The 13,070-nt window shown below is 43.5% G+C and overlaps 1 protein-coding gene and 1 pseudogene across 5 annotated transcripts in view; both read right to left on the reverse strand.

Annotated features, from left to right (window-relative positions):
* The window catches only part of CANX (calnexin), a 58,639-nt gene that overhangs the window by 30,756 nt on the left and 14,813 nt on the right, over nucleotides 1-13,070 (reverse strand). Inside the window, exon 1 of one of the 4 annotated variants that reach the window (XM_081136867.1) lies at nucleotides 3,095-3,269. The exons of 1 other annotated variant lie outside the window; for it this stretch is intronic. Coding sequence is in view for 1 of the 3 variants with exons in the window: in XM_081136866.1 (XP_080992992.1) it covers nucleotides 3,040-3,060 (21 nt within the window). In the remaining 2 variants the exon portion in view is untranslated. Of the gene's footprint in view, nucleotides 1-3,039; nucleotides 3,270-13,070 lie in introns of those variants that run through there. 2 more of the 4 variants (XM_081136869.1, XM_081136866.1) reach the window with 2 other exon arrangements.
* LOC308556999 (large ribosomal subunit protein uL30-like) lies at nucleotides 7,409-8,792 on the reverse strand (annotated as a pseudogene). Its single transcript, XR_014000616.1, has 2 exons — nucleotides 8,716-8,792; nucleotides 7,409-8,083 (listed from the first exon to the last, which is right to left on the reverse strand). The product of XR_014000616.1 is annotated as a large ribosomal subunit protein uL30-like (transcript).

Below are 13,070 nucleotides of genomic sequence, written 5' to 3' on the forward strand. Positions count from 1 at the left end.
GTCGCCCAGTGCCGCCATTCAAGGTTTAGTGGTTCTAAAACTCTGGAGTTTTAAAGCAAATCAGAAACGTCTCAAATTGGAAAGGAAGTAGTCACAGATAAACCATTTTGCTTTTATGAATACTTTTTGTACCTTCTTATTTTACTACATGTTCATCTAGTTAAAAAAAGCACTTAAAGGTGGAAAAAAGGTATAAAATTCACAGTGGTCTTTATTGTAAATGCTTACTCATTTAAAAATAGATCCATATTGCCTTTACAGTTTTGAATTGTTTTTCATTGACTAAAACATTAGAGTCTATTTTTTCATAGCACATTCTTTTTTGCTATAAACATAGGTTTATATTATGAATACTCAAAATATATTGCTGAGGATTGTCTAAATTCTTTAAAGAAAAAAAAAACCCTTCCAAATAATTTTCACAGCTCACAGTTAAGCCTAATTTAAAAGTACTTATGTTGGCCTAGCAGGCGTGGCTCAGAAGCTGAGCATCGACCTATGATCCAGGAGATCTCAGTTAGATTCCCAGTCAGGCACATGCCTGAGTTGCAGGCTCAAGCCTGAGGGGGGGAGGGGGGGTGCATGTGCAGGAAGCAGCTCTCATTACTGATGTTTCTATCTCCCTCTCTGAAATCAACAATATATTAATATATATTATTAATAAAAAAATAGATAAGAAATGAAAGTACATATGTTGCACCCTGGCCAGTGTGGCTCAGTTGGTTGGAACATCATCCAGTACACCAAAAGTTGTGGGCTCTATTCAGGTTCCTGGTTGAGGTATGTAGGAGAGGCAACCATGCTTGTCACTCCCCCCAAAAATCAATAAACATCCTCGAGTGAGGATTAAAAAGAGTACATATGTTGCAGTTAACAAAGCATTGCAGTTAGCAAAGCATTCAACCAGCACCTTTCTGACAAAGTTCTACAGTAAACTATATAGGTTACAACTATGTTCATGCACTTTTATTATTTCCTAGCTGTTATGAGCTACCAATTCTGTTTGCACAGTTCATTACACTATTCAAAGTAGTTCACCATCCTATTTGTCCCTTCTAACAGCCCGCTAGGTAAGGTATACAAGCAACTTCTTATTTCCATTTTAAAGATGGGGAAACCAAGGTGGTTCATAAGCTAGTTCCCCACGCTCAGCCTGAAATTCAAGTCTCTCGAGCCTGCACTGATGCTTACCAATTGTCACTTCATCCCCTTAAGCTATTTACAGGGCAAAGTGAACTCTGTAACTAAAAGGATGCAATAGCCTGATTGCCAAAACTGCAGTAACGACTTCAGTGAAAACGTTTACCCCTCATGGCCCTTGCAAGATAATATGCTAGTTGAAACTGCTGAGTTAAGACAGTATGGTGTGGAGAGATACTGACACCCACTTTCAGATAGATCAGAGAATCTGTTTGTTGCAGGACACATTCACTCCAATACAGTTCACCCTACACTTCTCATGATCTAGTTACCTGGCTTGTCTGCTTCTGCACCCTGGCTGGTGCACAGAGCTCCCACATAGTTCTTTACCTCTGCTCTAAGTATAATTATAGCAAATGTACAACATGGCAGTGATTCTATTCATGATCCTCAAACACTGCTGAAAAAAAGACTAAGATACAGAATGATTTTAAAGATAATACAATTTTCCCTCTAAGAAAAAAACTCTTATTAAAAAAATCAAGCAAAATGTTCCGTTTCCTAAATCAGACATAAAGTGACTTAGCTGTGAGTCACCTTTGTCCTCCCAACCTTTTAATATTCAGCTCAGTTTAACTTCCCTCAACCAGCATACACTTGTGTCATGCCCAGCAGTTCAATTCACCAGGTCCTGGGAAACAAGACTTAACCAACTCTAAGAGTAGGCTGACAGTCAGTGTAGTGGACCAACAGCATTCAGACTATAATTTATTGCAATCACTATTTATTGTGCAATTAATATGTATCAGACTCTGCTGTCCTATTTTATAGGTTTGGGGAGTTTTTTTGTTAAATATATCTTTATTGATTTCAGAGAGAGAGGGAGAGAGATAGATAGAAACATCAATGATGAGAGTCACTGATCGGCTGCAGCCCGTAACCCGGGCATGTGCCCTGACCAGGAATCCAAGCCCGATCTCCTGGATCCTAGGTCAACGCTCAACCGCTGAGCCACGCCCAGCCGGGCTACTGTCCTATTTTATATACAATTTAATTCTAACAACTCCATCAGGTATTATTATACCCCTTATTTGGGGAGAATTGGAGTATAAAACTTAAGTAAATTGCCCACATTCATACAGCAACAAATGACCGATGAAGGACTTGAACCGGGGCCTTAACCAAAACTTAACCTTAATACCAAAACTGCCTAGCCTTCCACTACAATCCCAACGTGATCATAAAATTAACTGCATGACCTTGGGTCAGTCATTTTATAGCTTTGGGCCTGTTCCTCCACTGTAAAACGACCTGCCCACAGTGAGCTTCTGAGTGCTTTCCTGCTTTTAATGTCTGGTGAATTTCCGACTGGATTACTCCCCACCTCCGAATAGGTGAAAATGTTAAGACTGAAGTTTTTCAATCACTGCATGTTCTAGCACATTCTCCATCCTCTTTAGAGTGCTAGGTTCCAGTCTCTGCTTTGCGGTTCTATTTTCAAATCCTGAACCTGTAACACTAATCCTAAACATTCTTTTAGTATGATTATCACCTTTCCCCACTACTAGAGGTAGCGACCAGGCCCGATTCCACTGCAGACCTTTACCCGGTTACTCCAGGCCACCTCTCGGCTTCCCAAGCAGCCAGCAAAAGGCCTGAGAAAGCTCTAGAAGCAAAGCCACAGACAGAAACTGGCTTTCCCTGAGGTTAAGGGAGGCTCTAGAGCACCCGGCACGCCTCCCGACCCCAATGGCGCTACCTGGGCTGGGTTCTCCCAACGGAGCCGGCCCAGGTTCAGGCCTCGCCCCTGACGACCCGCGCGTGGGCAGGGGCCTGGGCCCTCGAAACCCAGCCCGACCCGTCAGCTCCGCTCGGCACCTCGGCCCCCGCGCTACGCACCCAGGCCCCTGGGGTCCTCATCGGCCCGAAGACACACGCAGGCCTCTCGTCTCACCTCAAGCCTCCCAGCGACCGCCGGCGGCGCCCGCGCCTCCTCCCGCCCGCACACCTGACCCTGCGCTGCAGTGGAGAGAGCGGCAGAGGAGGCCCGACTGTCACGTGCCACAGAACCAAGAGGCCTAGGTTGCCGCTGCGACCGCGCGAGCCAGCCCAGTCGCACGATGTCCGGCCCTGCATCCGCCCCTCGCTCCTGAGTAGCCGGAGTCAGAGCAAAGTCCCGTCCCCCAGCGCCAGCTCCGAAATGCGGTTGGTCAGTATGGCCGTCGCTCTAATCACCTTCCCATACGCCCCCTAGGGCTATTCTTCGTGGAGTGTGAGGATTGGCTGGGAGTGCGGCAGGAAGTAGCTGTTGGTTGGGTGGGAGGGGAGGGGGCGGGCCACAGCTGATTGGGGACCGTGGGCGCGCGCTCTGGGGCGGGCCCGCCTGCAGGCGGTACCGCGCCCCGAAGCCCTGGTATTTTAATGGGCAGGCTGTGTGGCGTTTCCTCTCAACCCCTGTGGCGTCTACCCGTCGATTTTTGGACTCCGGCCCTAGCCCCAGTTTTCTTCGCTGAGAGGGCAAATGGCAGGCGGTAGACGCGGTGGGAGGGCAGGCGTGCCATCGGGAAGGGCCAGTTCCCCTTGCGGCGTGTGCAAGACCCCGACGGCGTGCTGGCGGAACCGGTAAGGGCACCAGGCCTGGAGTCGCCTGCACAGCCCTGTGTAACCACGCGACACTGTTCCTGTTGGGCCTAGCAGCCTGCAGCTGCCAGTAAACTAGAGTCCAAAATACTATAATCCTGCCCTAGCCGGTTAGAGCGTTGGCCCTCAGACTGGGGGGTCCCAGGTTGGGTTTGGGCCAAGGGCAGGTACCTTGCTTTCAGGCTCAATCCCCGCCCCCCCCCATGTGTCTTTTTCACACAGATATTTCTCTCTTTTTCTCTCTTCCACTCGCTGAAAAGCAAAGGGGAAAAAATATCCTTGGGTGAGAGTCACAAAACAACAAAATACTGTAATCAGAACACAATACGTATACAGATGATGCATTATAGAATTGTACCCCTGAAACCTATGTGGTTTTATTAACCAATATCACGCCCAATAAATTCAATTAAAAAGAAATACTATAATCCAAGGTTTCTTCAACTTTCAATTTGTGATGTATACTGAAGTAAGATTAGACATGAGGTCACAGACACACACAGAGGACAGGATTGAGAGAAAAGGGTGGTGCAATGGGAAAAGAAACACACCACTATTTTTAAACCCACTTTTAGCACGTCTTTAGTTTTCAGTATGCTGAGAATCTCGGAAAATGGAAGTAGCCTAAGGTTTTCCTAGACCTTTATAGGTCCTGCTCTGTCTTCCATTTGTTTGTATACCCAAAAGGTGAGTCCTAGTGATACCATTGTAATAATCTGATTATTATTGGAAAGGAATGAAGGGAAGACTAGATAATATAGAAATGCCATTTATACAACTTTGCTAATTTAACACTCTCCAAGTCTGTTCCCTGCTGATCGATGGGGGAAGGGACTGGACAAAGGCAGTTTAGAGGCATGCACAGTACGGTATGGGTGAGTGGGAAGGTGCCTTCCTGTCTGCTGGTCACACCCAGAGACAAACTAGTGGCCAGAATAGGCGTGGCCACTGCAAGGGCTGGAAACCTGGATATTTAAACTTTTAAACAAAGGAGCAGCAGCGCTGTCTTGGTTTTTACTTTTTGCCTCTGGTCCTCTTGGGACTTCTGTTGCAGGGGGCAAGCTCCCCTGCACCTCATGGCCAACAGCCATGTGGGATCCACACAATGGACTTTACTTAACTGATACTGACTGACCCAGCTGGGACACGGAAAGGAAGCTGTGGACACTGCCCTCTTTTTGGCTTTGCTGAAACCACAGTTCCCCTTCTTTCAGCACTGGTTAAGGGGCATAGGACTTTGGGACCTGAGGAATGGTGCTCCACACCAATAAAAAACATTCATTCACCCATGTGAATCTTAGAAAATTGTTTTTCTGAAGATACTGCAAGAGCCACCCCACGCCCACTGGTGTCAGGGAAATTGGACGCCCTAATTTCTCCAACAATACTAGGATGGAAAAAACTGGAGTCAATAGATGGATCACCTATCCCAGGATGAGCTTTATTCCCTTCTGCCACCTAAAGGAGTCTGTTGTTTGTGTGAGTTCAGTATCTTCCAACTCTCGGCCCTACAAATTGTGTAAGGGAATTTTGCTTTCCTGTTTCCTGGGGAAGTGAATATTCAAGGCACAATAATATTCTGGATGCCACACGTTCCAAACCATGAGCTTAAAATGTAGTTACAGGAACTGTGTATGTGAGCAAAATGTATATGCTAAAATACGGTAGTACTCAACAGAATTTAATGGGATTTTGAATTGGGAGGAACAGCTTTCATCTAGAATGGACAGAGAAAGAGGTAAAACTTGAGCTGTACCTGGTAGGAGATGCAGTATTTCTATAGATGAAGAGTTGGAGGGAGGCTTCTTTAGATGAGGGACAGTATATGCAAAGGCAGGAGAATGGGTATCAGTGTGTTTAGGGACACCATGTATGGGAGTGTTTGGGCTGGAGAAAGGTGTTCATGAAAGTGATGGTCAGCTCCAGAGTTGGGTTAGGAGCAGGTCTTGCAGGTTTAGTGAAGGTGTTTGTAGGGAGATCGTTTATTTTTTATTACTGACTTGAGAGGAGAGAGAAAACACCAATTTGTTGTTCCACTTATTATGCATTCATTTGTTAGCATAGGTACCTACATATGAATAAAAGAAGGATCCTGATGGGCTGGGAAGCTGAATCAGACACTGGGCCTGCTTTGCTGGGAAGCTCAATCAGACACTGGGCCTGCTTTGCTGGGAAGTTGCAGCGTTCATGGGCTCTCCAGGGGATAACAGGATTGTCCCACCAAAGGGATTCGTGCCCCCTGTTTGGAGGAAGGACCGGCTTCTCAGTCTCCCCGGAATACAACTGGTCCATCCTGCCCCAGACTATGGAGGGACAGACTAAATAGAAGGGGAAATTCCTCTGCTGGGCACTTGCCCAGTAGAAGCCAAGATGGTGCAAGGGGAGGTACTTGCAATTTGAGGCGTGCAGGGTAGGAACGAAAATGGCCGCCGTAAGGGGGAGTGTCTAGCCTGGGAAACGCAGAACCCCAAAGATCTAGGAAATGGATTGGTTAGGAGGAGGATCCAACCCAGGAATGACTGGGAAGTTGATTGGTTGGTTTGAAGAAGAGCCTCGTGCTTCCCAAACCCAAAATAATATAATCCCAATTTAATAAAGAAGCTCTCTTCCTCTCTTTCCCTCCCTCTCCTTCCCTCCCCCTCCCCTCCCCCTTCCTGCCCCTCCCCCCACCCCGTCTCTAACACATGCTGGCCCACCCATGCGTTCATGCATTTCATAGCGGCCCTGCAGGTCTAGCAGCTGCCTGGGGCCTCCTGCAGATCATGAGGGCCCCAAAGGACTAAGCTTTAATGTGGCACAGATTCTCTGAACATTGGTCTTTGTTCTGGGCTTGATGAAGACAAGGCTAGGCTTTTTCCAAGGCAGGACCGATGTAGAGGAGACATTGGGAACCTGGGGGCAGCGTTCCATTTCCACCCAAATAAATTTTACCATGCCACAACTTCCTGTATGTGGATCCCTGGAATGCTTTCCTTGCGACTCCCTGAAAGAACATGGTTTCCACCAGCAAGACATTGGTTGATTCTTGTATGTGCCCTGACCAGGGATTAAAACCACAATCTTGGTATATTAAGGCAATGCTCTAATCAACTGAGCTCTCTGGCCAGGGCCTGTAGGGAGGTAGTTTCTATTTTAGACAGGGGTCATGATTTAGATGTTTATGAGGCATTATTTTAATATTATTCCAGAGCAGTCTGAAAGAGGGAGAGACTAGCAGTTATAAGGCTGGTTAAGAAGCCACTTTTTGCAGTTGATTAAAGGACAGGTTTAGGAAATGCCAGGTATATGGAAACAAAAGCATTAAATGTCGACTCTGAAGAATTGTCTGTTGGACTCAGAGGAAGGAAAGAGGAACCAAAGCCAGCACTGAGAGTGTAAGCCTGGGTGACTGGAGGTGAAGTGTAGAGCCCCCCAAAAGAGAGACTTCCAGTTTGGGGGATCCTGGGTCTGAGCCCAAGACAGAGCAGGACTGTAGAACCTGCTAAAGATCCTGCTAGGGATTTTCCAGCTAAAGCATAATGTTCTTCAAAGGAGGAAGCCGAAGACAAACCCGAGGACAAGACTAAGATTTCCTTTCTTTTTCCTTTTTAACAATACGAAAGCAGTCACTGTGTATTACTGACCAAATTACAAAAATAATAACGGTAGACTCCTCAGTTCATCCTTCTAATAAGCCTGTCGATCTTGGCCCTCCTGGAGAAGATAATTTGCAAGCCGTAAGAAAGTGAAGGGTTTCCAACAGGATGGATCTCATGAACCAGATCCTCCATGCAGATGATGCCATATTTACCACAGGATGGAACAATCCAAGTGTTATCTGTCAGGGCAATTTCTTCTTGTTGATTTTGCCGTAACCACACTTATAGATCCTCCATTTCTGACTTCAGGTTTGGGTACTCCCATGTAGTGTGTGGTTCCACAATCCCCAGCATGTTAACTGAAGCTTTGTTGAGCTTAACAAAGGTGCTATTGAAGATCCAGTGAAGGCAAGGAGGCTGAAACATCTTTCAGGCCTTTTTGGCTCACACGGTCGAAACCTGTGATCCTGATGAGGAATCCCCTTTTGGGTCCTGAATAGATGCCCACATTTCTTGCCATTCTCACGGTCCTAATCTCAGTTCTGTCCATCTGCCTATATTCCTTGTGACGATGCTTAGCTTTCTTATAGACAAGCTTCCTCCTTGCCTTTCAAAGAATCTTTTAAGCAAACTTCTTTCTCAGGCACTTGATCTTCAGCTCTGTGAAATTCCTCCACTTTTTCGTAATGGTTTGCCTTTTTCTTCTACACCTTCCATGGTTCCAGCTTGAAAAACACATGAGATCTTTTCTTGATAATTCAAAAGGTACTGTGAAATACTAGAGTATTTCATTAAAAGTACTAGTCATTTCATTAGATGTAGGCATAGGAGATTTCATGTAATGTATTTGGACCTTATAATCTACAAGATGGTTTTCAAAATAATTTTTATCTATTTAAAAATGTACCTATTCTTTGGCCCAGCAATTATACCCCGAGAATATATTTGTATCTATATCTAGGTAGATATATATATAAATGGAATATGTCCACATACTGTACTTGTGTTTAAAAATACACATAATGGTGTGGATTGCAGCATTGTGCGTAGTACCCAAATCCTAGAAACAACCTAACCTGCTCTTACCCCAAACAGAACACTTCAGGTTGATTTTATTAGTAGGAACTGTATTGCAAGGCAGCAAGCAAGGAGTACACTGGGGATGGTTCCCTGAGCAGTGCCTCCCTGAGAACAAAAGATCACATGGTATTTTAGGGCTAGTTGGTTACCTCATAGCATGTTGTGCTATGTTTGGGGTAAGCAGGCATGGCTAAATATACATTTCATGTACAAAAAAATGGCAAATAAGCCCTGCCTTGGGTGGAGATTTTAGTATTATAGTGAGAAAAGTTCATACCGAGGCATCAAAGTGTCCTCTGGTCAGTTTCAAATGGTCTGGGAAGGTTTTCTAGCAGTTTTCTTATCTTCATCTTCTGGCCCTAAAAGGAAGCACTGGGCAAGCATTGCTAGTAATCAATCAACTGAACAAGCTTAGCAAATATTTAGGTAATTGAATAGGCTTTTTCCTACTTCTTAACCCTTCTTTACCAGCTAGGTAAGCTACACTACCTACACTACAGAGAACCGTCAAAATAAAATATGGGTCATCCATGTAATGGTTCTGCTCCATTGGAAAGCATGTGGTAAGCACCTATCTGTGCTGACATAAAACAATTGCCAAGATTTAGTGTTATGTGAAAAAAGTATGTTTCCTTTAATGTTGCAAAGGGAAATATATTCTCATAAATAGAAACTTGGACAAATGAGCTTCTTGGAAAGATGCATGAGAAACTACCAAGAGTGGTTGATGTTGAAGAAGGAGCTGAGGCTTTGGAAGTAGAATCCATTTTCTGCTTAGTTTTTAAAAAAAGATAGCATATACAGGGGTGGGCAAAAGTAGGTTTACAGTTTATATGGAAAAAGACATGCAAGTTATGATTATTACAATAGCTTTATTAGCTCTGTTTTGCATACATACAACTGTAAACTTACTTTTGTCTGCTCCTGCATGTTTAAAACCCACTGTAAAAAATTTTGACCAATTCGTCCTTCCTATCCAGCCGCTTCTTATAACTTAACTTGCTTCCACCCCCACCCACAAAGCTGCCCTCATCCTTGCTCATCCCCACCCTCCTTTGGTTGACAGGGAAAGAGGGCACAGAGCCCGAGGGAGCACCTTGTACTCCCATCCAGTCTTATTAAGCCAGTAATGGTTGTTTCCCTGTACACACGTTCATCTGGCTTTGTCAAATCAAATTGATAGAGGGGAAAAAAAGTATGTAATTATATTAGCTAGAGTTTCTTTTATTACAATGAAGTTATTTTTTACATTCATAAACTATATATATTTCTTCCCTTGTGAATTGTCTATTCATGACATTTATTTTTGTATTAAAGGTTTTGTCTTTTTCACATTGTGAGAAAAGTTTATGTATTAGGATTATTTACTATAATTATTTTTTAAATGTTTTTATTGATTTTTAGAGAGAGAGGGAGACGGATAGAGAGATAGAAATATCGATTGGCTGCCTCCTGCACGCCCCCTACTGGGGATGGCGCCTGAAACCAGGCATGTGCCTCAGCTAAGAATTGAACCAGTGACCTCTTGGTTCATGGGTCTACACTCAACTACTGAGCCACACCAGCTAGGCTTCTATAATTATTTTTTCCCCAGCTTAAGAACGTTTAATTTGGTGGCCCTTTTTGGTTATAAGAAACAAATATACTGAAACAAACTCAAGGAAAGTACAAAGGGATGTCAAAGAACCTGGGGAGAGAAAAAGAATACTTCCTGGCCTTGTGCCTTGTGCCATGGGAATTGGCATGAAGATTGCTTGTGCTGGCTTTCAGAGCCACCTCCCCCCTCCCTCATCAGGCACTTCCACTCACTACCCTTCTATAAGGTGTAGCATGCCTGCCAGCTCTCCTTACACACCGGCCCCATAGCTCCATGCTCAATTGCAGGCCTCCATACAGTACATCAGACTAATATATCCCCAAACCCCTTCAGCTGTGGAACCTCTTCCTAACTGTTGGAACACGGTTGGCAGTCTATCCATTCTGTTTTCTGGTTGAGATCCCCCCAGAGCCTCACCCTCTGTTTCTAGTCTGCTTTCCTGGACTGTTTCCTCAGCCACTAGCACAGGACCTCCCTGTAAATGTTCTGGATATAGATCTGTTTCCTCAACCCCTAAGCCCCACATTTTAAAAATTCAACTTTATTGTACAGTTCCATGATTTTGGTAATGCATAGTACATAAGCATGTAATTACTACATAATTGGAGTGCCCTTTAAGTTGCTAAATGGAATGCTTTGGAGAATGGCAGTTTTACAGCTTATTTTGTAGATTAGAATTAAAGAGGAGATGTAAGAAGGGTTACATGAAATCCACTGGTGGCAAATAAAGGGGGTGGGAGAAAGCAAAGTGGGAGGAATCTGTAGGATTGGATAAAAGTAAAAAAAAGACACATCTTTTACATTGGTGGGTACAGGATAGTTAACACTCAGCACAAAGAAATGGCTTGTGGGAACAAATAACAAGGAGGAGTTTTATGGTTTCCTGCTCTGGTGGGAGGCTGTGCCCTTAAGGTCTGGAAAGAACATTACTCTGACTTTTCTAAGGTATGTTATCTTGGTGGAAGAAAAGGGGCCATGTACTAAACCTGACAAGCTCAGGGGAGGCCTGAGTGGCGGCCTTACATGCAGAGACCTAAAATAACCACAAAGGATGGTCTGAAATGAAAGCTTTTTAACTAAAAGCAGTTTAGGGCAGGTAGTCATGTCCTAGGCTAGAATCTTCCCTGACAAAAGTCAGTCTTTAATTGAGCCTGTCTATTGCTTCTTGCATCTATGATAACATACCTCTGGAATGTCAAAGTAATTTCCTTTTTCTGGACCTCCCTAAGCACAAGTACTACACCAGCGCAGAGACCACAGTTCCCTCATTGTTACTGAGTTAATTGATGACTGTTAACTATCCTGTACCCACCTATGTAAAAGATGTGCCCATCATTTTACTTTTTATCCAGTCCTGGAGGTTTCACGGCTTTGCTTTCTCCCGCCTCCCTAATCCATCATCAACAGGTTGCATGTAACCCACTTACGTCTTCTCTTGATTGTAATGCATAAAATAAGGTGCAAACCTACCATTCTCCAGAGTATTTTATCAATCCATTGAGATTCTGTTTCCTGGCAATTGCTGTCAGTTTGGCTCAAATAAACTTACAAAAATTCTCTACAGGTTTGAATGTTTCTTATGTTGACACTTAGATGCAAAAAGACAATAGGTTCACTTAAGGCAGTGATTTTCAACCTTTTTCACCTCATGGTGCACATAAACTAATTACTAAAATTTTGAGGCACACCAAAAAATATATATTTTTTGCCGATCTGACAAAAAAAGTAGGTATAATTTTGATTCATTCACACCTCATAGCTATTGTTGTGCTAGCTGTTGTCATTTTTTAATTTGACAATGTAAGGGAAGAGGTCAGTGCCCCTGGCTCAATAGTCAGGTATTGCATGTCTTAAAAATTATTGTAGCGCACTAGTGTGCCTGCTATGGCACACCGGTTGAAAATCGCTTACTTAACATAAAGATTGACCTTTGTCAAGGAAGCTATAGGCCTGGGATGTGACTACCCGCCACAACTCACTTTTAGTTAGAAATTCTTATGTTCAAACCCTCCTATGTGGTTACTTTCAGTCTCTGGGTTTATAAGGCCTACCATACAGGCCTCCTCTGAGCTTGAAGGGTTTAGTTATGTGGCCCGTTTCATCCAGAGGATTGTGCACCTATCCACGAACTAGCCCTGCTTCACCTTCTCCCACCCTTTTTAGCTGTAGCCAATGTAAATTCTTTCAAAACCACTTACATCTTTCTTCCCCAAACTGTTTCCATAAAAGAACCCATCAACACAAGGACTGCAGACATCTTGCCTTCTCCATCTGGCCCTGCTGCTGGTGGTTCACACTGCAGTTCCAGAACCTGGTCTTTTCCTGGCTAAAATTTTGGCTCAATATGCCCTTTCTTTCCAAAAAGCTTTCAGCCATGCAAATTTTTTGTTTAACACCTCATATAGTTTTTTAAACATTATTGAAATATAATTTATACATCATAAAGTCTGCCCACTATAAGTAAAAGATTCAATGATTTTTGGTAAATGTATAAAATTGTGCAACTATTACCACAATCCAATTTTAGAATATCTCCACCACCAAAAAGTTCCTGTGTATACATTTGCAGTCAGCTCTTAGCCAACCCCAGGCAACTATGGAACTGCTTTCTCTATTGTTCTCCCCTTTCTAGACGTTTCATATAAATGGAGTCACATAAAATGTGGTCTGTTTATTTTCTTTCTCTTAGCATAATGTTTTTGGGGTTCATCCGTGTTGTAGCATGTATCAGGAATTCATTCCCTTTTATTGCTAATATCCCATTGTATAGAACACATTGTTTATTCATTGAACAGTGGATGGACATTTAGATTGTTTTCAGCTTTCAGCTATAATAGGTAATGATGCTGTGAACATTTGTCCACAAGTCTTTATATGGACATGTTTCCATTTCTTTTGGGTAATACATAGAAGTAGAATTGCTAACATGTATGATAAGTTTATGTTTAACTTTAACTTTTAAGAAACTACCAAATTATTTCCCCAAGTGGCTGTTCTATTTTACATTTCCATGGAGGGTTTTTCAGTTTCTCCAC

This window comes from Miniopterus schreibersii, assembly GCF_964146895.1.
Source record: "Miniopterus schreibersii genome assembly, chromosome: 4".
Lineage (NCBI taxonomy): Eukaryota > Metazoa > Chordata > Mammalia > Chiroptera > Miniopteridae > Miniopterus > Miniopterus schreibersii.